Raw genomic sequence first — 27492 nt, forward strand, 5'->3', positions numbered from 1 at the left:
TATTCAGTTCCACCACCTCCTCAACTCCAAAACAATAACTTTGAAAACTAGAAAATGACTATTCTGATATGGTGCCTAATTCCTTGACATACACCTTAAAGAACAGCAAAAAAAAAAGAAAGTAGTACATTTCAAAGTGCTCAAAATAGAGGAGAAAAGTTCACACGATTCTTTTGACCAAAAATAACACCCATGACTCACACACATTCACTATAACAATCCATCAAGCTAACACACGGTGCCTGCTTATAATTTATCAGCTATGCAGAGCACTTTGTCTAACCGTTACTGAGAAGGACTCTGTGACCATCAGTTTAGAATAACAGCACTATGTAAAGGAAATGTCAGGGAAAAGTGGCAGCCTGCCTAAGACTGGGTTTCACAGGGAAGGAAAACAAAACCAAGAGATTCTTTCCTCTAAATCTCTCGGGGCAGGAGGCAGCATAAATAGCAAAACATAAAAAGGTTTAAAAAGAAGCCTCTTTTAAATATTCAGATCAAGCGAGAGCCGACATTAAAGGTTGACATTTTTGCTCTGATAATAGTGGAATGTTGAATATAGTGGGATATGTGGTAGAATCCATATATTTAAGTCACTCTTTCTAGCTAGGAGTTTATTAAAATTGTGATGGGAAAGGGAGGGAAGAGAGATTTGATGAAAACACAGCGGAGAGATTCAAGGCCGAAAGGATATGACAGCTTTCCATTCTGAAACACCTTCCTTTGTCAAGGAACAACTCAATCCCCAATTATAAATGATGCCTGCAGAAGCAATTCACCAAAGCCAGCCCCGGGTGTGGGAACTGGGAGGCCCTGGAAATTCTCTCTGGACAGGGATGATGACTACAAATACTGACAGTTGTTGTGAAGGCAAAGACCAGGAAATTGATAGAGCTGTCGGATCTCACCCCCAACCTCTTCCCAACTGTTTGCAGGAATCCTCACCGAGGTAGGTTAGCCACATGGGAGAGGGCAGCTATCTTGCAGCATTTCTTTAAGCCCTGCTGCACTCTGAACTCTAGCTCTTGCCTCTACCACCGTTCCAATTCCCCTACAAATGCCGCAAAATACGTCAGAATGGTTTACGCTACAGATGTGACATGTTTTTTAAACTTATAAGAACCAATGGGAGATTTTAAAATACGGACAGTCCCTGATTTAACGATGCTTCAACTTATGATCTTTCAACTTTACAACGGTGTGAAAGAGATAGGCATACAGTAGAAACTGTAGTTTGAGTACATAGCCATTCTGTTTTTTGGTTTCAGTACGGTATGGAATAAATTACACTTTATAAAATAGGTCTTATGTTAGATGATTTTGCCCAACCGTACACTAATATAAGTGTTCTGAGCATATTTGAGGTAGGCTAGGCTAAGCTAAGCTATGATGTAGGGTGGATGTACTAAACGCATTTTCAACTTTTAATGTTTTCAATTTACGATGGGTTTATCAGAATGTAACCCCCTTGAGCATCCCTTCATGATTAAAACCCTCAGCAAAATCTGCACGGAAGGGACATACCTTAAGGTAATAAAAGCTATCTATAACAAACCCACAGCCAACATTATGCTGAACACGGAAAAGTTGAAAGCATTCCCCCTGAGAACTGGAACAAGACAAAGATACTCACTTTCACCACTTCTATTTAACATAGTACTGGAAGTCCTAGCAAGAGCAATCAGACAAGAGAAAGAAAAGGCATCCAAATCGGTAAGGAGGAAGTCAAACTGCTGCTGTTTGCCGATGATATGATCATATACCTAGAAAACCCTAAAGACTCCTCCAAAAAGCTCCTAGATCTTATACATGAATTCAGTAAAGTTTCAGGATACAAAATCAATGTACACAAATCAGTAGCACTGCTATATACCAACAGTGGTCAAGCTGAGAATCAAATCAAGAACTCAACCCTTTCACAAACTGCAAAAAAATAAAGTACTTTGAAATATGCCGAACCAAGGAGATGAAAGACCTCTATAAGGAAAACTACAAAGTACTACTGAAAGAAATCAAAGACAACACAACCAAATAGAAACACACCCCGTGCTTTTAGATAGGTAGAATCACTATTGTGAAATGACCATACTGCCAAAAGCAATCTATAAATTCAACACAATTCCCATTAAAGTACCATCATCATTCTTCACAGAACTAGAAAAGACAATCCTAACATTCATATGGAACCCAAAAAGAGCCCGCATAGCCAAAGCAAAACTAAGCAAAAAGGACAACTCTGGAGGCATCACACTACCTGACTTCAAACTATACCATTAGGCCATAGTCACCAAAACAGCATGGTACTGATACAAAAACAGCGACATAGATCAATGCAGCAGAATAGAGAAGCCAGAAATAAAGTCAAATACTTACAGCTAACTGATCTTCAACAAAGAAAACAAAAACATAAGGTACAGAAAGGACACCCTATTCAACAAACGGTGCTGTGATAATTGGAAAGGCGCACGTAGAGGAATGAAATTGGATCCTCATCTCTCACCTTATACAAAAGCCAACTCAAGATGGATGAAGGACTTAAATCTAAGACCTGAAACCACAAAAATTCTATAAGATAGCATCAGAAAAACCCTTCTAGACATTGGCTTAGGCAAATACATCATGACCAGGAATACAAAAGCATATGCAACAAAAACAAAGATAAATAGATGGGACTTAATTAAACTAAAAAGCTTCTGCAGAGCAAAAGAAATTATCAGCAGAGTAAACAGACAACCCACAGAGTGGGAGAAAAATCTTTGCAAACTATGCATCCAACAAAGGACTAATATCCAGAATCCACAAGGAACTCAAGCAAATCTGCAAGAAAAAAACAAATATTCCCATTAGAAAAGGTAGATAAGAACATGAAGAGACAATTCTCAAAAGAAGATATATAAATGGCCAACAAACATATGAAAAAATGCTCAACATCACTAATTATCAGGAAAATGCAAATCAAAATCACAATGCAATAACACCTTACTCCTGTAAGGCCATAATTTAAAAATCAAAAAATAATAGATGTTGGCATGGATGTGGTAAAAAGGGAACATTTTACACTGCTGGTGGGAATGTAAACTATTATAACCACTATGGAAAACAGTATGGAGATTCCTTAAAGATCTAAAAGTACATCTTCCATTTGATCCAGCAATCCCACTATTGGGTATCTACTCAGAGGAAAAGAAGTCATTATATGAAAAAACACACTTGCACATGCATGTTTGTAGCAGCACAATTCACAATTGCAAAAATATAGAACTAGCCCAAATGCCCATCAATCAATGAGCGAATAAATAATATGTGGTATATATATATATATATATATATATATGCACACACACACACACACACCAGGGAATACTGCTCAGCCATAAAAAGGAACAAAATAATGGCATTTTCAGCAATCTGGATGGAGTTGGAGACCATTATTCTAAATGAAGTAACTCAGGAATGAAAAAACAAACATTTTAAGTTCTCACTGATATGTGGGAGTTAAGCTATGAGGACACAAAGGCATAAGAATGATACAATGGACTCTGGGGACTCGAAGGGAAGGGCGGGATGCAGGTGAAGAATAAAAGACTACATATTGGGTACAGTGCACACTGCTCAGGTGATGGGTGCACCAAAATCTAAGAAATCACCACTGAAGAACTTACGTAACCAAACACAACTTGTTCCCCCTAAACTACTGAAATTAAAAAAAAAAAATGTAACCCCCTTGTAAGCTGAGGAGCATCTGTGTAATCATGGATCATATTTGGCAATGACCATGATGTTAAGGGAACCTACTTTCAATGATCGAATATTTGACAGTGGTCAAATCTGACAGCCCTAAATCTTTCAGATTTGGGAGAAAAGTTTCCATTCTATACCATTTCTCTCCCTGAAGTAAGAAATGAGAAGATGGACATGAAGGGAATCAGGATACACCACCCTAAATGATGCCACTTTGGCATCAGGAATCTTTTGAGCTGAAGGCAACTGAGAATCAACAAACGCAGGAAGAAGAGTTCTCTACACTCCCTTTTCTGTCTAAAAGCAGACATACATTTCCCTTTGAGATGGTGTCACCCACTTCAGTACCAGGAAGAAGAGAGAGACTCCTATCACCAGAGACAGTCGGCACCAAGATGAATCTTGATAGATAATAATGTTTTGTGATGCTAATTGTCTCAAAATGAAGTCACTGATGACAAGTGACAGTGAAACTGTTGACCCCTCAAAGTGATAAACATATGCATAATGGTCTGAGGTGATAATACCTGCTGTGGCTAGGCACCCTAAGACCTGACAAGAAACTGAAGTCACATGGCAGCTGAGATAGTGAGTGTGCACACTCCGTAGAGGGCCATAAAAACAGCAAAGCAACTGACCATGGAGAAGCATCTGTAGAACTTCTGTCTGTGGTAACTTTGAGGCCGCCTCTGGATACCAGCCGTGGCCGCCGGAAGTTCTGCCCAAAAAGAGCAGTTAATCCCCTGCTGGTCAGCATTTTTAGAAAATTCTGGCCCTCTCTAGTTTGTCTGTGGGTGTGTGGGTCTCCCTGGCTACTCGCTGTGGTTTGTCCCCTTCTCTCTCATCACTGCCTATGCGCTGAATATACTTACATGATTGCTGGTGTGTGAAAGCCTCACAATAAATCATGAATCTGAAAACATTTAATTGGTCACTTATTCATTGTGAAACCTCTTGGGCCCTGTTGGAGTTAACATAACTAGGCTGATTCAAACCTGACACAATATTCTTCATAAACAAATCTTACCAAAATAACCCTTATCTTTCATTAATTTCTGCCATATATTTCCTGGTTGCTTTCCCACAATTCATCATCACTCAAAGCCCAAATCCCCTTTCCTTTGTTAAAATGGCATATAAGCCCCTGAGTCTAACTGCTTCCTGAGTTTTATTTTTTTCTGTGAATTCCCATTGCATGTAAAATGTTAATAAAATTGTATGCTTTTGTCTTTTGTCATTTACGTTTTCAGGCCCATCACTGAACCTAACAGGAGAAAGGAAAACCTTTATTTCTCCCACAGACAAAACAAAAAACAAAGTGATAAAAGTTTAAGAGAGGCTGGGGGCAATGGCTCAGGCCTGTAATCCCAGCACTTTGGGAGGCTGAGGCGGGAGGATCACCTGAGGTCAGGAGTTTGAGACCAGCCTGACCAACATGGCAAAACCCCATCTCTATTAAAAATATAAAAATTAGCCGGGTGTGGCGGTATGCACCTGTAGTCCCAGCTACTCGGGAGGCTGAGGCAGGAGAATTGCTTGAACCCAGAGGTGGAGACTGCAGTGAGCCGAGATCACACCACTGCACTCCAGCCTGGGTGACAGAGCAAGACTTCATCTCAAAAACACAAAACAAAACAAAAACAAAAAAGTTTAAGAAAAACCTTTTAACCTTGTGCTATTCCAGACACTGGAAGTAGGAATCAAAGAGGTAGGCCACATGTTTTCACCTGTGTCCTCAAATATTTCAGACCAGTAGCCAGTAGAGGAAAAGGCCAATATTTCAGGAACAATCCTGCAAGTTAAAACTGCCTTTGCAAAATTATGACAGTAAGAGAAATCTGACATGGCTTCTAACCTCATAGGCTGGCTGTCTCCACTCATTCCCCAGTGCAGAAAGTAGAAAAGTTCCTCTTCAAAGCTCATCTTGGTTTAAAAATAAAATAGTAGACACTAGGAATAATAGCTCCTTACTCTAAAGCCTCCTATCAACTATTAGTTCTTACACTTTAGCCCAGGCATGTCTGGACAGGCCCAGCCTAGTCTTAGCTCATAGGTTATGCCCCTTCCTTATTTGGAAATGTTATTGCTTCCTTAAACCTTTCATAAGCAACTTCCTCTCCTTCTTTGTTCTTCCCTGCACTTACCTATTTAGGAAAGTTTTAGGCTATTAGCAAATCAGGTATCAGTTTAAGATTGTGAGGTTCAGCTCCAGCCAATGGATGCAGGACACAGCGGTAAGGATGACCCAAATGCATAAGGGACAAATATATCTGCTTTTCGTTTGTTCAGGTGTGCTCTCGCCATTGTTCCATCTGTGAGGGGCACCCTTTCTGCAGAAAGTAAAGAGAGCCTTGCTGAGAGATCTTTTGTCTTGGTGCTGACTTTTCTTCACGGGACCGATTATCTATTTCTAACAATTTTGGTATTTCTAACACCCGGCGTGGGCCAGGCTAACTTTGGGAGAAATTTAGTTTATTGTTTAAATAATAGCCCTTCTCAAAAATTAAACTGCTCTTGTAAAACTAATGAAAATCCACCAAGTTAGAAGGAAGAGAGGGGCCTGAATTCTACTGAAAGGTTAGGTATCATTAAATAATCACCAGCCATTATTCCAGAGATCACAAGATTTGCAGTTTCCCTAATTATTCCTGCTAATAATGCCACTATTGTAGAAACTAAGATTGGCCTTTTGAGATGTCTTTCTAGGTTTTCACATTTCTGACAACTGGATAACCTCACTGGGACTAGCCAACTGGTCCTGTGACCTCACCCAGGAACCAACTCAGCCCAAGAAGACGGCTTCGACTCCCTGTGATTTCATCTCAGATCCAACAGCACTCCCCACTCCCTGGCCCCCTACCTGCCAAATTATCCTTGAAAACCCCTAGTCTTCAAATTTTCAAGGAGACTGATTTGAGTGATAAAAAAAACTCTGGTCTCCCGTTCAGCTGGCCCTGCGTGAATTAAACTCTTTCTCTATTGCAATTTCCTTGTCTTGATAAATTGGCTCTATCTAGGCAGTGAGCAAAATGAACCTACTGGACAGTTACAAAGTCATCCCAAATCTTCAGAATTTACTAAATACAGTTGATCCTTGAACAACACAGGCTTGAACCACACAGATCCACTTATGTGTGAATTTTTTTCAACCAAATACAGATCAAAAATACAGTATTCACAGAATGTAAAACCCATGGATATGGAGGCCCAACTTCTTGTATTCACAGGTTCTGCAGGGCTGACTGGGGAACTTGAGTATGTGAGAATTTTGGTGTACACGCGGTTCCTGGAACCAATCCCCTCTGTATACTGAGGAATGACTGTATATGTAACCTCGCCATGGAAAAGTTATTCTACACCATAATATAAAAATGATGTATTCCAGAAAGTCTGGTAACATACCTCTCAATCTGAAGACATATAAATCAGAACTGGAACTCAAAAATTAGAAGAAAACAAGAGAGAGACAGACACGCAGAAAGACATGCAAGCCCTTGACCTAGGCACTTTCTCAAGAAAAGTAAGGAAAAAGAGAATGAGAAAAAGAGACCAGATTTTTACATGGTATTAAAAAGTTTGATACTCTGAGACCCTTAAATCCATACCTTCAATATAGGAAAGTACTAGATTAAGCAAGAATACATTTAAAAAAATGTTTGATGAAACATCAGGGGTTCTTGAGAGGCGTGATTGACAGCAAATTTAATTGCAATTTCTACTCTGCTGCTTTGGTCTGATGGTGACTCCTGTGTTAATAGTAATAGAGTGAAACTTGCTTTGCTTAGCAAGGGCCCCCTATTCATAGCAACTGCCAAAGTGATGACCTTTGCTACAGCGACAGCTTTCTTAGTTACAAAAAGAACAACCACCCGAGAGCTTATTCGTACATATTTTTTGGCTGTGCAAGGAGACCTTAGCAGCCTACTGCCACCTCGTAATCTCAAAATACACACTTGTGAATGAATGCATTTCCATGCCCCACAGGCAAATGCTTTTGAATAGGCTTGGGAGGTTGCTATTTAAATAAATGTTTGCTTCATCTTGGCCATTATGATTCTGCATCTGCCACTTAGTGACTCCATTAATAGCTCCCAAGTTCTTTAGACTCATTGAGCCTAAATTTCCTCATCTATAAATCGGGGGGTGCTTCCACCTTCCTTACAAAATGGTTTCAAGGATTGAAAGGGCTTATGGGAAGGTGCATTAGTCCTCACAATAAAGTTGCTGTTGTTATGATTTGGGAGTGCTCCTAGGGACAGGACCTGCGATTTCTTCCTAGTTTCCCTGGTGTAATGAAAAAATCTGTAATCCCAGCACTTTGGGAGGCCGAGGCGGGTGGATCACGAGGTCAGGAGATCGAGACCATCCTGGCTAACACGGTGAAACCCCGTCTCTACTAAAAATACTAAAAATTAGCCGGGCGTGGTGGCGGGCGCCTGTAGTCCCAGCTACTCGGGAGGCTGAGGCAGGAGAATGGCGTGAACCCAGGAGGCGGAGCTTGCAGTGAGCCGAGATCGCGCCACTGCACTCCAGCCTGGGCGACAGAGCGAGACTCCGTCTCAAAAAAAAAAAAAAAGAAAAAATCATACCATTCAAAGTGATATAAAAAGAAACATCTCAAAGCACTTGGGATCTTTGAAGGAAGTTTTAGGTTCTGAGCAACAAACCAGGACATATATACAAAGTCACTGTGATTTGCAGTCACAGGAGACTAAAATAAGCTTGACCAAGGAGACTTTTTATGGAAATGAAAGGTTCCTTCCCATCCCACAAAGGGCCACTCTATGCTCTGATTTTTCCAGGGTTGTCATCTTGGTGCGTGTCACTGTCTAAATAAGCCATCACTTTTTAGAGGCAAGAAGGCAACAGCTCCCTCCTGGACCATGAGAGATACCTTTCGTGGTATGTCTGCTTCAAATCAAAACAGGAAAAGACAAAGATCTTAAAGATGTGTTTGACTGTTTATTCAAGGAGTTTTCACCGGGAAAATGTACCTCTGTGACCTCGAAGAATCCCGTCTTATAAGAAAATTAACCCGAGATAATTTAAATGCCCCTTTGTCTGCTTTGCAGGAACTGCTTGTTTAGCAAAAGAAAAATATTTAAAGGGTCATTGGAGATCTTTTGGTGATCTCTCACTGCAGTGCAAAGGGGCACTCTGTGTACACTTCTGCCTGAAGTCACAAGAAGAAATTTTCATTTCAATATCCCACGAGAAGCTATTAGTGCAATCACTGTTGTCTCAATTTCTTCACAGCTTCTTTAACGGATGATTTGCCATCGGAAATTCGTTGTTTTAAACAGGATTCTGAGTTCCAAAGGAAAGCCTCAACAACTATATTTCTAGAACTACAAATGTAAAAGTTCTCATCTGTCCTTTAATGCGAAGACCCAAAAAGCAAAAAAAAAAATATATATATATACACACACACACACACACACACACACACACATGCATATATATTGGTTGCTACAGGAAAGAAGACTGGTTTAGCAGGTAAAAATTCCTAGCTCAATTTCTGGTTCTCTACCACTCCTAAGCAGAGAGCTTTGAACAAGACACTTAATCTTTAGACTTCCAAAATGGGCTGGACTGAATGTTGACTACGGTTTTTCCCAGCTCAAACAGTCTAAGAATTGAATATAGAACAAAAAGCCTGAACTACAGCACCGAACTACAAGCTAGAGGGGTCTGGAATCTAAGCCTCCTCCATTAACCTGCTATGTGTCCTTGGATAAGTCACAGGAAAAATTAAAAATATCCAATATTCATTGAACACTCTCCAACCAACAGACAATGAGCATCACAAACACCGCCACATCAGTTCCTCATAAGAGCTTTACAAACACATCTCAATATCATGTCCACTATGAACAGGAGGAAATTGAGTCTTCGAAAGGTGACACAGTTTGCCCAGTCAGCAAGTGGAAAGGTTAAACTTGAATCCATGCAATTAAATGCCAGGATCTAAGTTCTTTTTATTTATTGCTAACTGTGATGCTGCCCTGTGCCTTTATGAAAGACATACCTCCCAGTGTGACCTCAGAAGAATGCTGGGAGATTACATGCAGGCATGCATATATGCATGGTCTCTGAAAAATACAAAGTGTTTCAAAGACTAAGAATGTGGTATTGTTTTCTATCGATACTTGAGAAGAACCATCAATACATTTAGAGCAGCGGCTCTTAAATGTGGTCCATGGAACACCAAGGATCTATAGAATGGCTGTAGGTCTGTGACTCCATGAAATTGAATGCAAATTTTTTTGCGGGCATGTTCTACAGCAAAGGCCCATGGCTTTCAACAGATCCTCAAAGGTATCACTGATTCACAAGAGAATAAGAACTACTGGTCCAGAGAAACGGAACTGAATCAAGGAGAAAATCCAACAAGGGGTGATCATTGCAATCTTTCCTTCTGAAACAAACAGGAGAAAAGCCCAGTAAGCTCAGATCACAGAAATTCAACCTTCTGGGTCAAGAAACGAAAGTCACAGCTTCAAGGCCAGTAGGCAATAATATGCTCATTGTGGTGTCTTCTCCTTTTCCTATACATACATCTCGTGACCTCCCCGTCACATCTGTTAACTCCACCTGTTAACTCGGCAGCTGGTTCTTGTTCCAGTGCCTTCCGCTTATACAAGGTATCTTTGCTTTGCAGCTGGAGAGGTAAATACTTCCCCTGCTGTTCTGCCTTTGGTATAAACATTTAGCATAACACAGGAGACCCCATCTCAGGGTGTGTGCCTCGATCCCCTTCCTGCTGGTGACGCAGTTTAGAAACTAATTGTGCCTCTCCCTTTCCATACTTGCCCATGTAAACCAAAGCTTTCTGCTTCTGGCTAAACGGAAAGTTTCATGACAACCAGCCCCTAAAAAATTTAATGCTGCATTTTCCTCCCCATGCTGAACTATGAAGAGGACACCTTACCACCTACCCTAAAACCAATCACATGCTTAAACAAACTAACAGTAAATAAAAATGTAAAATATGTTTAAGGGGCAAGAGTCTTCTTTTTTCCAACTCCTAGAGCTATTTCCCCACTTGTTTACCCATTACTAAGTCAGAATTCCCTCCCTAATTTTGGACTATATGTTTCTCTCCTTAGCACTGATTACCATTTAACAACCTATATATTTTAATTATTTTGTATGTTGTCTGTTCGTAGCATCTCTAGTACAATAACTATATTATTGGTCCAAACCAAGACACCTTGGGGAGTGAAAGGGGGCACTAATAGAAATGATCCCAAGACAAGAGGTGTGAATGGAAATGGTCCTGGGTAAGATGAAGGGACGGTCACTTTTGCTACAACGCAAGTTCCAAGCTCAGGGATCTGGGTCTGCCTTTGTTCACCCCATGCCCCTCCTGTCCAGATACTTACGGACACACCCATGGGTGCTCCCTGAGTCATGGCAGTTACCAGCGTGAGCTCCGAGTGGACTGCAGAGGTTCAAAGCTCTGGCTCCATCACCAGTTTGTTACGTTATTTCCTTGGGTAGTTTCCTTGAGCTCTATATGCTTTAATTTTCTCCTTTATCAGATGGCAATAACAAGAATAGTATCTACCGCACACGGCTATGTGAGAGTTAAATGAGGTCATCTACAGCAAAATGTCCAGCACAGCAGCCGGCGCTTGGTAAGAGTGAGCACTCAATGACACCGGCTGCGATTGCTACGATCTGTCCTCCTGTGACTGTTTTAAGAAGGCATGTAAGGCAGATGGCTATGACACTGTCTACCCCGCACCCCTCTACATGGTGGTGGGAGGAGCTGCCTTTCATCAGTTGCATGCCTGATCATGCCCATCTGACCCTGAAACAGGCCATTGGCCTGAGCCTGGAACTTGGGAGCAGCCTTTATCTAGCGGCCAAAGGTGTAGGGGCTCCATCCCAGCTGCAGCTGGCAGTCACGCTTCCGCTTCTGAGGAGGAAGCAGGCGCAGAAAAGGAGATGAGAGCTGAGGAGAGGCCTGGGCTCCTGGGCCCTGCTGTGGCTATTCCTGGGGCCCAGCTGCACTTCTGTCTCCCACGAGGGCTGCTCAACCAACTCTTCCCATAATCTATGAGCTGGAACCTGTCTTTGGAGCAAGCTACTTTGAGTGGCAACTGCAACCAAAAGGGTCCCAACAAAGGCAGTGTGTCCTGTTGACAGCCAAGAGCTGTGCTGGACAGAATCAACCTGCTAACATACAATTGTTTAAAAAAGAGATGACAAGGAGGAGCAGCAGGTGAGAAACATTGATGGATGCTCACCTTGTGCCAGGCACTGCACATTGATGGATGCTCACCTTATGCCAGGCACCGTACTGAGGCCTCTACTTGCATTGTCTCATTTGATCCTGACAGCTACACTATGCAGTGGGTACATATTTATCCCCATTTTATGGATGAGAAAGTTGAGACTCAAAACACTCAAAGGAGCCTTCCCAAAGCCTCACAATTAGTTTAGTGGACATCACTGCTAACTCCTAACAGCTCTTCCATCCCAAGTGATGAATCAAAGTCGATGAGTGTATAGCAGCCCCCTGGTGCATGCTATTAGACCAGGAATGGAGCAAGTCCTACACTGGCCCAGCCAGACTGGAGAGGAGGACTTATTTTCCATGGCTGCATTTTCTGCTTCTCTTGAGGGGAACCAGACACAGAAGGAAGCTGATACTAAATGCAAGAGGAAGCTGATGTGCTTAAGTTGGCAAAATGGTAGAGTTGTCAGGTAAACTACAGAATGTCCAGTTACATTTGAATTTTAGATTAACAATGAATAATAATTTAATATAAGCCTATCCCCAAAATCACATGGCACACACTTTTGTACTTAAAAAAGAATACGATTTTCTACATTCCTATCTGAAATTCAAATGTACCGGGTGCCCTGTATTTTTACTTGCTAAATTTGGCACAGTGGAGAGAATGAGTACATGACAACTTCATGAAGCCATAAACCATCAAGTACTTAAAGCCCACATTACCTCTGAACTTCTCGCTATGTAAAGTAATTAATTCGTTTATTGTTCAAGCAGTTTAGAATTTGTCACTTGCACCCTGAAGCATCCTATCTCGTGCAGCAATCACTGGTTCCAACCCAGGCAGGGAGGCTGCAGAGCCCAAGCTTCCACCACTACACTCAGTCATAAAGGGACAGAAACTTAATGCCATATGAAAAGCTACAAAGCCAATGTTTAGGACATTGAACTTATATTTTTAGAGCTGTAAGAATGCAGCTTAACAGACTTACTGGGATTCATCAGATTCTCTTCAGTTGATATAAATTTTTTATTATAAAGTTGTGGAATGTGAATTCCCTTAAAACTATAAAACTCCTTCATGAATACTAAAACTCTAAAATAGCAGCAAAGGTGCTGCTTATAACCTCCGAAACCTCAAAACCCAAAACACCTGGCAATTCAAGATTAAGAACTCCAATTTTTAAACATTAAAGATAAATTTCCCCATCCCGGCTAACACGGTGAAACCCCATCTCTACTAAAAATACAAAAAATTAGCGGGGCACAGTGGCGGGTGCCTGTAGTCCCAGCAACTCGGGGGGCTGAGGCAGGAGAATGGCATGAACCCAGGAGGCACAGCTTGCAGTGAGCTGAGATAGCGCCACCGCACTCCAGCCTGAGGGACAGAGTGAGACTCCCTCAAAAAAAAAAAAAAAAAGATAAATTTCTACATTTTGTTTAGAAACAAAGTCAATGAGCATCACAGAAAAATGTAACTTTAGATCAAACCTGGAGCATTATAAAATAATCCTGTAAGATAGGAAGGGAGCGTATAAGTAAGCGTGCTGAATGAATGAATGAATGAATGGGTAACCGTAGGACTGAGTTGGTCTCTGAGGATAAATGTGTGTGTGTTGGGCAAACTGTTCACCAGCATAAAAAAGTCTCAAGGCAATGACCCCATGGAATCAAGGAATTTACATGTGGTGCTGGTACAGCATCAATGAGCACAAGCAGGTTGCTGGGTTAGCCATGGCAGCTGGGAAGAGAGCAAATCATTCCTGGGTTGCTATCTGCATCCACCCATTTCAAAGTCCTGCTTAGGCACAGAGGCTTCCCTATAACGGGAAACACACAGCATTAACATCACCATCATCTGGACTCCCTTCAAGTCCATAAAAAGCCGTCATTTAGGGCATGTCAGTACAGAACAACTATAAAGTTAAGGAAAGTTCTAACAAAGTTGTATATGAAAATAGCTTGCTCTCTCATTCTCTCTCTCTCTCTCTCATAAATACATGTATAAGAGAGAGTGACTCAGTGGTTCCAACCCAGGCAGAAAGGCTGCAGAGCCCAAGCTCCCACCACCACACTCTCAATCCTAAAGGGACAGAAACTTAATGGCATTTTAAATGCTACAAAGCCAATGTTTAGGTCATTGAACTTGTATTTTTAGAGCTGTAAGAATGCAGCTTAACAGACTTACTGGAATTCATCAGATTCTCCTTAGTCAATGTAAATTTTTTTTATTATAAAGCCATAGAACATATCTATCTATGAGAGAGAGAGACACCAAGTTAATCTATAAATTTAACAAAACCCCTATCAAAATACCAATAGGATTTGCATGAGAAGGATCAGAGAAGAACTTGATGAAATGCTTCTAGGTTTTATCTGAGAAAAGTAACATAAAAGAAACCTCTGAAAAGGAAGAGCAAAGTGAAGAAGGTTAGCCCAAAAATATATTAGAAGTATTATAAAGCAAAACAATAAGAATAATGTGGTAGAACCACAGGACTTTTCAGGGAGCTCAAAGGAACAGAACAGAGAGTTAAGAAGAAGATCCACATATATATAAGGATTTGATGATAAAAATGTGCATGTAAAACCACTGGTTTGGTCAATAAACAGTGTTGGCCACCGTGCAGGAGAAAAGAAAGTAAAGGCATGTGAATTTTAATGGAAGATGGCTTTTAAGAGTGTGAAGTGGCAGAACCTAAACAGAACAGTATGCACCCACAGAATGGCATGCAGCCACCAAATATTATGTACCTACCAAATGGTATACACCCACTAAACATTATGTACCCACGGAATGGCATTTACCCACCAAATGGTATCTATCACCCCCTGAATATTATGCACCCACAGAATGTTATGCACCCACCAAATGGTATGCACCCACAGAAGAGCATGCACCCATAGAATGACATGCACCCACTGAATGGTATGCACCTGCAGAATGGTATGTACCCACTGAACAGTATGCACCCATAGAACAGTATGACCCACTGAATGGTATGCACCCGCAGAATGGTATGAACCCACTGAACAGTATGCACCCACCAAATGGTATGTACCCACAAAACAGCATGCACCCGCCAAATGGTATGCACCCACAGAACAGCAGGCACCCACAGAATGGTATGCACCCACAGAATGGTATGCACCCACAGAACAGTATGCACTCACCAAATGGTATGCACCCATAGAAGACTATACAGCCACAGAATGATAGGCACCTACCAAGTGGTATGTGTCCATTGAATGGTATGCACCCACTGAACAGTATGTAACCACTGAACAGTATGCACCCACAGAACAGTATGACCCACTGAATGGTATGCACCCGCAGAATGGTATGCACCCACTGAACAGTATGCACCCACCAAGTGGTATGCACCCACCAAATGGTATGCACCCACCAAATGGTGTGCACCCACAGAACAGCAGGCACCCACAGAATGGTATGCACCCAACGAATGGTATGCACCCACTGAATGGTATGCATCCACAGAATGGTATGTACCCACAGAACAGTATGCACCCACAGAATGGTATGCACCCACAGAACAGTATGCACCCACCAAATGATATGTACCCATAGAAGAGTATACAGCCACAGAATGATATGCACCTACCAAGTGGTATGTGTCCACTGAATGGTATGCACCCACTAAACAGTATATATCCACTGAACAGTATGCACCCACAGAACAGTATGCACCCACAAAATGTTATATGCCCACAGCACGTGCCCACTGAACAGTAGGTAGCTCAAGTCCTGTAACCATGTGCCCTCAACTCTATCTCCCATCAGGATTCCCAACAAGAAAGGGAATGCAGTCAACTGGTGTACCTCCCCCAACCAGACTTCACTGGGTTTCCTTCACTCCACTCCGAATTTCTCTTTGCAGTTGGAATCTCTACCCACTCCTCCCAATAACAGAAAGAATTCCAGGAAATTAAAGGAAGTTCTCTACATTTTGAGATTCCCTGATCCTCCCAATTGCTGCAAGGTATCAATAAAAAAATCTGAGATCAGAAATAAGTCTTACCTGTTTCCTTTTTTCAGGAGGAAGTGATGGATCTCCATCCTACAAAGAAACAAATGCTGCATTTTACTCTTTTAGAAAAATAGATGTACTTAGAAACAAGAAGTTGAACTAAATTATGAACCTAAATGTAGACTCTCCCCACCCTCCCCACCCTGCAGCCAGTAATGTGCTGAAGCAAGCTCAAATATACTTTAAAAAAATAACTACAAACTGAACCAGAGTTATTTTGGAAAAACCTCTAGGGAATCAGTTCCCATTAGGACCAAATCTATATATTTCCTAAAATTGTTTGAACACAAAAACTGGATTTGTCAAAATTCTTTTTGATCACAGCCTAAACTGAAATAATATTTCATTTGGTTTGAGTTCCTCTTTTAAATAGTTAGAACCAAAGGAACAGTGATGGGGACACACATACACATATAGAGAGAGAGGAAAAGAGAGAGAAAGAGAGAGACAGAGAAAGAGAGAGTTTTCTCTGTGGGCAGAACAATCAATGTTGGGAGGGACAGTATTTGCTCAAAGTTAAGAAGACATTGAGAACTTCTAGTCCTATTAGATTTGGGTTTTTTTTTTTTTTTTTTTTTTTTTGCCTTAAAAGGATTCTGGCCGGGCGTGGTGGCTCACGCCTGTAATCTCAGCACTTTGGGAGGCCAAGGTGGGCAGGTCACTTGAGGTCAGGAGTTCAAGACCAGCTGGGCCAACATGCTGAAACATGTCTTTACTAAAAAAATACAAAAATTAGCCAGATGTGGAAGCGGGTGCCTGTAATCCCAGCTACTAGGGAGGCTGAGGCAGGAGAATTGCTTGTACCCAGGAGGCAGAGGTTGCAGCGAGCAGAGATTGCACCACTGCACTCCAGCCTGGGCAACAGAGTGAGACTCTGTCTCATAAAAAAAAAAAAAAAAAAAGGATTCGATTCCTCTCCCTTTTGTGCCACATCAGGGAATACAAATATCTCAGGTGAATAAGTGAATGCTCATTAAATGAGCACTCTAATATCTGATGCTGTCCACATATAAGTCAACACGATTTTAACCTGAGGAATCTATTCTATTCTATTTCTACTCCAGGGCAGTTTAATAATGCCAGCACAGATAGTTAAATGTCAGTAATAGTGTCCCACTTAAAAAAGAGATTGCCTCAAAAGCAGCAAGAATGAAAACTAGCATTATGCAGTTGGCATTCTCCATTTCAGTATCATTTGCATCTTAAACGTTTTGCCATATAAAAACCTAGAGAAAATAAAAAAGCCCAGGATACGAGAAAGGTTACAAAAATTATGGATATGTCCATACTGTGTATTACCATGCAACTGTTTAAAAGACTGAGTTAAAGGCTGGGCATGGTGGCTCATGCCTGTAATCCCAGCACCTTGGGAGGGCGAGGCGGGCGGATCACGAGGTCAGGAGATTGAGACCATCCTGGCTAACAAGGTGAAACCCTGTCTCTACTAAGGTGAAACCCCGTCTCTACTAAAAATACAAAAAATTAGCCGAGCATGGTGGCAGGCGCCTGTAGTCCCAGCTACTCGGGAGGCTGAGGCAGGAGAAGGGCATGAACCTGGGAGGCGGAGCTTGCAGTGAGCCAAGATCCCGCCACTGCACTCCAGCCTGGGCCACAGAGCGAGAATCCATCTCAAAAAAAAAAAAAAGACTGAGTTAAATCTGTATGCCTAGAAATCTGGATGATTCAAATCTGGATGAGTTAGATCTGTAGGCCTAGAAAGATGTCCAAAATAAAGCGCTGAGGGAAAACAGCATGTTTTATTATTTTTAAAAATAAATTTGGAATTTATTTTATTTCTCCATGATTTTTTTTTTTTTTTTTTTTTTGAGAAAGGTTCTCTCTATGTTGTTCAGCTTGGTCTCAAACTCCTGGGCTCAAGCAATCCTCTCATCTCAACCTCTCAAAATAATTGGGATTACAGGTGTGTCACTGCATTTGGCCTAATATAACTCTCTGCAAGGATGGCAATGCTGTCTGTATACACTGTCCAATACAGTAGCCATCAGTCACATGAGCCCATGAAATGTGACATTGAGACTGAGCAATAGAGTCTCTTATTTTACTTAATTCTAATTAATTTAAAACTAAGTAGCCACCTGTAGCTAGTGGCCTCTGTATTACTGTAGACTTATGAATCCTCTTTTTAAAGAACTCTATATAATTAAATTAACAAGTAAACAGTCACACATACAGTAGTCCCCACTTGTCCTCAGTTTCAGGTACCTGAGATCAACCATGGTCCAAACATGTTAAATAGAAAATTTCAACAATAAATAATTTATAAATTTTGAATTGCATGCTGTTCTGAGTCGTGTGATGAAATCTTGCACCATTCCCCTCCATCCCACCTGGGATGTGAATCACCCCTTCATCCAGGGTATCCACGATGCCTACGTGGTCCACTTGCTAGTCACTTAGGAGCTGGTTTGGCTATCAGATTAAAAAAACAACAGTATATGTAGGGTTTCCTACTATCTGTGGTTTCAGGCATCCACTGGGGGTCTTGAAACATGTCTCCCTTGGATAAGCCAGCAGCCTACTGCAAACACACATGAATATGTTCACAGATGCCAGAGCAAGAAGCATATACATACACACGTACATACATACATACACACACACACACACACACACACACACACAGAGAGAGAGAGATTAACTTGTGAGTGGGACTGGGTTGTCGAGGAAATAGAGGTGGTGACTTTTACTTCTAAATTTTTCCACTTTGAACTGTTTGCATTTAACCATTTCTAAAGAAACAGCATGTGAAAATCTCTTTATATCTTAATTCAGGGAACAGGAAAGTCGCTGAACAGGGCAGCCTAACACTTACAATCAGCTCTCGGTACTTCTTCTTCAGTGACTGGTGGCGCTCCCGGAGCTGATTGGCCATGAGTTTGTACTGGTCCCTTTCCTGTTGACAGGTGTCCAGCTCCTTGGAGAGGATCAGCAGGGCTTCCTTCTTACTCTCCAGCTTCCTCTTACACACCAGGTACTGCAAAGCAAACAAATCCAGGCAATGGGTCAAAAACATCCATGGGCCTCCATTTAACACACACCGTACTTCACACACCCTGTGGGGAATTTTTGCCATTCTCATTTTTAGGGCTCATGTGCCGAGAGAGACATTTTTCAGCAAATGACATGTACTTTAGGCTTCTACAGTGCTAACATGCAGTGCCCTCATGACAGAACCTAAACCTTGGACAAGTAAGTTAAAAAGCAGAACGTTTTAAAAAGTTGCATAAATGGGTAAACAGGTAGACAGCTGGACTCCAATTTTGTTTAAAAAGGATTTATATATCCAGATAAGATTATATAAAATTTTATTAAGATATTTAATAAAAATTTTATTAAAATGTTATTAACGATAATCTCTTGGTAGTAAAATTATTTACCCAGGTTTTAAAATTTTTCTTGATGCTTTTCTGTGTTTTCTAAGTTTCCAGAGTAAACCTATATGGTTTTTTGTCTGTTTGTTTGTTTGTTTTTTGAGACGGAGTCTTGCTCTGTCATCCAGGCTGGAGTGCAGTGATGTGATCTCGGCTTACTGCAACCTCCACCTCCCGGGTTCAAGTAATTCTTTCACCTTAGCTTCCCAAGTAGCTGGGAATACAGATGCGTACCACCATGCCTGGCTAATTTTTGTATTTTTAGTAGAGATGGTCAGGCTCTGTTGGCCAGGCTGGTCTTGAATTCCTGACCTCAGGTGATCTGCCCACCTTGGCCTTACAAAGTAGTGGGATTACAGGTGTGAGCCACCACGCCTGGCCCATATAGTTTTTATTGTAAAAAAAAAAATGCCCAAAAAGTTATTAAAAATAATTGAACCATAAATCACCACAATAGATTGCACCTGCCCACCAAACCCAGCAGCTGTTTTCTCACTTGCAAATTCATCCACTAACATGGCCCTGATGCGTTTAACTTTTCCTATGATTCAAATGCAGGCACTCCCCATCCAGAGACCAATCTTAGGAGCTAAGTATTTTAGCCACATTTTGAATTCTCCCAAACAAGCTGAGTACACCTGGTTGGAATTCTTGCCTTAGAGTTATGAGATTTCCTCATCCTTCCTTCTGCTCACTCTCCTGCACCACAAACCACCCTCACCTAAGTCTGACCCACCATACTGGCCAGCGTGGGCCCGAACAGGACTCTTCACTTTTTATTGGATATATTGCACCGTCTAGTATTATTCACATATGTGAAATGTGGCACTAAATACCTTTGGAATTTGCCCTGTAAAAGACCAAATTCAGAGCATTCATGAAAACAATTTATAGTTTCATTATACACTCTGACATGAGTACTTTGTCATTATGGACGCTCACACAAAGCAGAGCGAGAATCAGCACTCCCATTCCACTGGAGTCAATGCTCTTTTATGGACAAAAAGCATTACTCATATATAGTGCTTGCTAGGAACTGACTTTGTTAAGTTCAATTTCAAATAAATGAAAGGGAGAAAAAGAAAGTTTTGTGCATTTGCACAATTTTTTTTCCTGAAAAAAAAAAAAAGAAAGTAATTGCTTAGCTTCAAAAACAAAGGGGAAAGAAAAGGCATTCTGAGACGGATTTGAGTTCTAAAAAAGGACACTTCCACCTTGGATGAATTTTATTCCTGGCAGTAATGAGGTTGGAATCCTGCCTTAAAATGTCCTGGATTTTGAGACGTTGACATCGTCTTCATGGAGGCAAAATGGTTCTGTTGCCACAGTGATTTCTCAAGAGTAAAATCCCCAATGAGTAAATATCAGAGGAGAGTGGCTCAGAAACCCAAACTGCAGTGTCCTCAGGGGCGTATTGAGATTTCACAGGAAAAATACCATTTACACACAATTTAACACATCTGCCCTTGTTCCTCCAGTTCTTTTCCCGTAATCAGCACCCTTGGTTGTCAGCACTGTGAGTATCGGTGACCCAAAGACAGCCACCTTTATCCCTTCAATTTATCAGATTCAAACCTGAGGCCCCAAAGACACTCGTGCCTTCCGACTTAGGGGACAAAAATCCTCATGCATGAAGACATTGGAAGCTGCAGTAGGTAAGCTCCGCGGGAACATCCCGCCTATTGAAGGGTAACAGGTAAGGGCCACTGCTGACTCTCAAAGTAGAAATTCAGGTTCCTTGACCTTGAACAGCTCTCTGTTAGGGTCCAAGAGAAATGCCATTTCACTCACAAGGCACGGTCCAAATAGGGCCATGAAAGCTGTGAAGGGCAGTAAAACGCCTCCCTTGCTTCTGGGTCTGAGATACCTGGTAGAAAACAGGCACAGAGGCCTCTGCTGAGACCCACTGGCCCGGGATTTGAAGAGCAGAAGCTCTGTAGGTCCCAATAATTTTACGCCATGTTATTTATTTTTATCAGCAGGACAAACCTTAGGCTGAAGCCTCATTTGTAAAGTAGCTCGAAGCAGAGCTCTGGCTGAAGGTGAGACATCTTCCCTGTAGTTCTGCCATACCCTGGCACAACAGTCTTTGGCATCTATAAGGAACCCTAGAAAACACTGCTCTCTGCCAGGCACGGTGGCTCATGCCTGTAATCCCAGCACTTTGGGAGGCCGAGGTGGGCAGAACACCTGAGGTCTCAGGAGTTCAAGACTAGCCTGGACAAGATGGCAAAATCTCCTCTCTACTAAAAATACAAAATTAGCCAGGCATCGTGGCATGTGCCTGTAGTCCCAGCTACTGAGGAGGCTGAGGCAGGAGAATCACTTGAACCCGGGAGGCAGAGGTTGCAGTGAGCCGAGATCGCACCATTGCACACCAGCTGGGCAAAAAGAGCGAAACTCTGTCTCAAAAAAAAAAAAAAAAATTAGCTGGGCATGGTGGCAGGTGCCTGTAATCCCAGCTACTTGGGAGGCTGAGGCAGGATAATCGCTTGAACTCGGGAGGCGGAGGTTGCAGTGAGCCAAGATCATGCCACTGCACTGCAGCCTGGGTGACAGCATAAGACTCCATCTCAAAAAAAAAGAAAACACTGCTATCACCTGGGATGCTTGTTAAAATGCAGACTCCTGGGTTCCAGCCTAGGCCCACTAAATCAGAATCTCTGGTGCCTGGCTCAGAAATCTGCATTCTTAGCCCATGGTCCAGATGATTCTTATCCAGCCCATACTTTAAAAACTCAGGCTCTGGAAGCCTCAAGCTGCACAGTCTCAAAAGTTAGAACCAACTAAAATGGTCTGGAAGGACTGAGAGGCCACAGATAGCCCACGAGTTCAGAAGCAAGGAACAGTCTCAGAGCCATTCCGGTGAGTGTCTGTGCCATCTTTTGTAGCTTTTGGGATTCTAAACAAATACAAACATGGACTACATTTTACTGCCTCTAGCCAAAAATCTTATACAGTCATGTAGTACATAACAACACTTTAGTCAATGGCAGACTGCAAATATGATAGTGGTCCTACCATAGAAAGATGGTGGTACCTTTTCTATGTTTAGATACGTTTAGATACACAAATATGTATCATTGTGTTACAATTGCCTTGTATTCAGTACAGTAACGTGCTGCATACATTTGTAGCCTAGGAGCAATAGGCTGTACCGCATAGGCTAGGCATGCAGTATGCTGTGCCATCTAGGTTTGTGTAAGTACACTCTATGATGTCCACACAATGACAAAATCGCCTAGTGGCACACTTCTCAGAAAGCAACCCCGTCATTAAGTGACGCATGACTGTATATGCATGTCTCATCAAAACAACAATAGAAAACTCTAGGAAGTGGGGAGAAGGGAGTGTTGGAGAATGAGATGAAATTTCTTGGCCTCATTCTAAAAAAGTAAAAGTGTATTCCCTGTAATGACAGCTGTTAAAATGTCCCATTTTTTATCCCTGTGATTGGAAACAAACAACAAAAAACTAGAGAGGAAAAGGTCATGAAGATCCTTCTTAGTGGGCAGCTTTGAATAACCAGCAAATATAAGGCTGGGGCATTAGAAGGAACCCAAATTAGAATGGAAAACCAGACAAGCTAAGTCACTGTGCTCAGGCTGTTTAGGCTCCCAGAGGAAGATCAGTAACTATAGATAGCAGATCCAGCAATGGGCTCATCATGAACTGCAGGTACCTTGGGAAAGCCATAAAACAAAAGGACCAAAAGAACGCACATTCCCCAGGATTCGTTTCCACACCTGGAAGATGAGGGGGTTCCCAGGGCACTCACCACCTTGAGGAACCCACGATTTCAACACCACTGTCGAATATCACTGGATGTAAAAAGTGCAGGAGAAAGCACGGGGTAAGGGCTCCAGTCCAGAAGGTACGACTCACTTTGAGCACCCAAAACTTGCTTTCTCTGCCTTGTCTAAGAGCTGGCTCGATGATTTCCAAAGACTGTCTGTGGCCAGAGTATTTCCAGAATCTCTGGACAGTCACTTGGTGGGACAGGGTGCTGGGACTGAAGCTGCGTTTGTAGCAGCAATTTATCATAGAGTGAGAAAAAGCCAAACGTCTATTGGGTCAATATTCATGGCTCTTGCTAATATTTCTAGTTCTCCTTTCCTTCCAGGCATGTGGCAGGACGGTCCATCCCCACTGCTTTTGGGTAAAGCGGAAACATGGACCCTGCTTTGCCTGATAAAATGGGATTGGAAGGGATGTGAGTTGCTTCAGAAGGAAGGCACTTGAGAGGGGAGGTGAGAATTGCCGGGCTTTCTCCTTCCCTGCAGCAACAATGGTGGAAGCGCAGGTTGCTATAGGGTTGCCACAGGATAACAGAGCTTGGAGGGGCAAGCACAGCAGACAACTGCCTGGAGAGCCATTTGGGTCCACAGAGAACTTTGTGCGATCCAGAAAAAAATTATTGGTGTGTCAAAGTACTGAGATTTGAGGGTTTGTTACTGAAGCATAACTTAACCCATCCTGACTCATATGGTCTGCATCAAAGAATGGGTCTGCATCAAAGAATGGGACTGCCTGGGGGGGAGAAAAGTTATACTTGCCCCTGGGCTGTGTGTCCACTGAGTCACCACACTGAGGACGAGGGTTCATGTGATCACTATTAGTAGTGCTATTGATGACAAAAAGCAAGGTTTTGTAACACACGCTTTACCTGTATAATCTCCTTTAATCCTCAGGACAATGCAATGAAGTTACTGTGCTATCATCTGCATTTTATAAATGAGGAAGTGAGGCTTAAATGAAAGTGTCTGCATAATGTGCCAAGGGATTGCGAAGCCAGAATTGGAACCCAGCTCGTTACAGAGCCAAGCCTGTGGAACCCCAGCTCCTGAAAAACTAAACATTCTGTGCCCCACCCCCAAAAATCAGAATATTCATGGAGTTGGTTACCACATCTAGTTGGTATTCCTAGTACAAGGAAACAAAGAAAGAGACAATTTGAATTTGGCTACTTTTCTGGACCTAGAACAAATAGTAATAAAGGTTTTATTGATTCAAACAACTTTTTCTAAAACTAGTGGGTCTGCCACTTATTTCCTCAGATGCAAAGCCTGAAGGAAGATGGAAAAAAAGGTTTAATAATCCACAAGCCTCACTACTCTCTCCTCTTTATGAGGGAGCCAAGTGGAAACAGTAAGGTTTCCATTCACTTCTAAGAAATGGGACAAACTAAAGGGCCTCAGAAAGGAACTAGAAGGTTCTTTTCTCAAAAGCAGTTTGATCGCAACAAGAGTTTTCTGTAAGCTATAGTTGGCCTCATTATTCAGTCAAATATTTTCTGGGTGCCTTCTATGTGCTGGACACTGAGCTAAGTATTGGGACCCTCATGGGATAAATGATATCGTTGGATTTTGAAAAGGAAAGGCATGATACCTGGATAACAAAACGTTATTTCCTGCTATCTGGAATCCTGAAGGTTCTGAAAACTGAAAATGTGTTCCTATCTCGTCAGTGACCTAAGCTGATGAGAGAGTGTCTATGGCCTTTACCCCATGGAGTGTGAATATTCATGTATTTGCTGAAGAAAAATCAGTGTGTTTGATCCCTGGCTGCTGCCTGAGACTCTGCTGGGGATGACATATAATATACAGTGTGTGTACTGCATTTCATTTCAGATTCCCAAAACTCCTGCATGAGAAACACATATGGGCTCCAAGGACTTTAGATATGGAATTTTTTATTGGAAACTCACCCTTACAAATCTCTACAGTCTCGATGATGAATGTGTGACTAAAATCAAACCTTTCTCCAACAGTAATTGCCCAAATAGCTAAGCATTCATTAGATTTCTACTTCCTCACATAGGCCAAGAAAAACTAAAAATGCATTAAATGCAGTAAATCTTCAAGCTTCCATATGCTTATGTGCCTGTTCCCCAGCCTCCTAACTTCCTTATCCTTTAGAGTCAGCACCGAATGCTGGAGCTGGGATAAACCTCACGGATAACCCAAGTGACTTGCCCAGTTGCAAAGAACAAGGCTCCTGACTTCCAGCATATTCCATGACAGTGTTTTCCAAATTGTGGGTCATGATACATTAGTTGCAACCCTTGTTTTCTTTTCTTTTTTTTTTTTTAAGGTACAGAACAGAGCAGAAAATATCAGGGTGTATCCCCTGTAGTAAGGGTAATTATTGTTTCCTAAAGCTTTTCTATTTGAAAAGTCTATAGGAATAAACACACACATATGCCTATTTTCACATATTTCTTACGAGCTGCCATTTTAAAAGTCTGAAAACTACTGTTCTCTAATAAGCCATTCTGGACACTTACCCATTCATTCAACAAATACTTGGTGAAAGGAACGAAGAGAGGCACAGGTGGGTGGGGGTGGGGCAGGGAGGAAAGCTTGAGAGATTATGTTTGATGTGAATTTTGAGAGCGAGTAGGTGTAAAAGGCACCTGAATAGAGACCATTATGTCTTGGAAATCATTCACTTGTTCTGTGGAATTGAGTCACAGCTCTGAGGATTTAATCCCTGCTCTGCCCACCGCCTGCTGCCCCCTACATTGAGGTTATTGTGAGCCTGAAAGGAAATGTGCTATGTTAAAGGCTTTATAAACTTAAAAAAGATTGAACACATGCTTTTTAGAGCATTTAAAGCATCCAGAACACTTTTGCAGACACGTTCCCATTTGACAGTCAACACTCTGACAGGTGGGACAAGAACTGCTTTCCCCATTTTATGGGCAAAATAGCTGAGATTCAGAGAGGTTAGCGTCTTTCCTAGAGACACGTAACTAACAACTGTCAGCTCAAACCAGAACTTTCCATTACACATTCCAGGTTCTTTTTACTATTCTACATTGGCACCAAATTAATTATAAGTGGTTCAACACATTACCTGTGTTGAGCAAAACTGTATTTTCAACAAGACACTCCTAGAGGTAACCGCATAGCTCAGAGAATACATTGTAACTCATTTCCAGGTCCTGTTTGGGAGACAGGCAGCTCTCCTGGGGCCCTAAGTTGAATTCCACAGGGAATGCTGAGGTCTAAGAGGCTACCTATAGATTAACAGTGTCAACAACAAACGGCATGTACAACGGTGGTCCCGTAAGATTATGTGGCCATATTTTCACTGCACCTTTTCTATATTTAGATATGTTTAAATACACAAACATTTACCACTGTGTTACAATTGCCTGGAGTATTCAGTACAGGCACATGCTGTACAGGTTTGTAGCCCAGAAGTAACAAGCCATACCATGTAGCCTCGGGGTGTAGCGGACTATACCATGTAGGTTTGTGTCAGTACACTCTAGGACAGTCGCACAACGATGAAATTGCATAACAAAGCGTTTCTCAGGACATATCCCTGTCATTAAGCAGTGCATGGGTATAGATAATAGATGGTAATAAGTAGCTGATTATCATTCACTAATAGTGGCTAACTACAGTACACTAAACACTATAAAAGAGACACAAAACTCCCAGAAAAGAAAGAAAAGCAGTTTAGACTAATGGTTGGGAACATGGCAGGAGGAGCTGAAAATGCCTGAATTCAAATCTTGGCTTTGTCACTCACTAGCGACATGATCAATTACCTAGCCTCTCTGTGCCTCAGTTTCTCCATTTTTAAATGAAGATATTTACAGCATCTTCAGAGGGTTGGTATGAGAATTAAGAGTTAGTATATGTAAAACATTTAAAACAGTGTGTTGTATGCATGTTAATGATCATTACTACTATTGTTATCATGGAGGAGACAGTGACACAGCTTAGCAAAGAAGGTGCTCAAGGAGTTGGAGGACAATGTGGTATTTGAAATCGATCGGGAGGGAGAGGTAGAGGGATACATCTTGGTTGGGGATAGATGGAGTTGTGACAAGTGGCAGTGACAGGGAAAATGTTACTCCTGGCTGGGAAACAGCCATAGCAAAGCACAAAGGTGAGAGGCCAGAAGATGTGTGTTCAGAACAGTGAGCGACGCCCTGGGCTGGCTGTGGTGGAGGGTGGGAGTACAAGCTGTGCCCAGATAAAGCCAGAAAGACAGACGGGTGGCCAGGTCAGAAAGGGCCCGGATGTGGTGCTGAGGAGTTCAGATTGTA

The 27492-nt window shown here is 41.9% G+C and overlaps 1 protein-coding gene across 4 annotated transcripts in view; it reads right to left on the reverse strand.

Moving 5' to 3' along the window:
• The window catches only part of CCDC149 (coiled-coil domain containing 149), a 109923-nt gene that overhangs the window by 51809 nt on the left and 30622 nt on the right, over window positions 1–27492 (reverse strand). For all 4 annotated transcript variants that reach the window (XM_019025782.4, XM_063705219.1, XM_004038498.5 and 1 more), the window contains 2 exons: window positions 18869–19030; window positions 16027–16065 (listed from right to left, as the gene is read on the reverse strand). In XM_019025782.4, the coding sequence (XP_018881327.1) occupies window positions 16027–16065; window positions 18869–19030 (201 nt within the window). The remainder of the gene's footprint in view (window positions 1–16026; window positions 16066–18868; window positions 19031–27492) is intronic.

Source organism: Gorilla gorilla, chromosome 3 (assembly GCF_029281585.2).
Source record: "Gorilla gorilla gorilla isolate KB3781 chromosome 3, NHGRI_mGorGor1-v2.1_pri, whole genome shotgun sequence".
Taxonomy (NCBI): domain Eukaryota; kingdom Metazoa; phylum Chordata; class Mammalia; order Primates; family Hominidae; genus Gorilla; species Gorilla gorilla.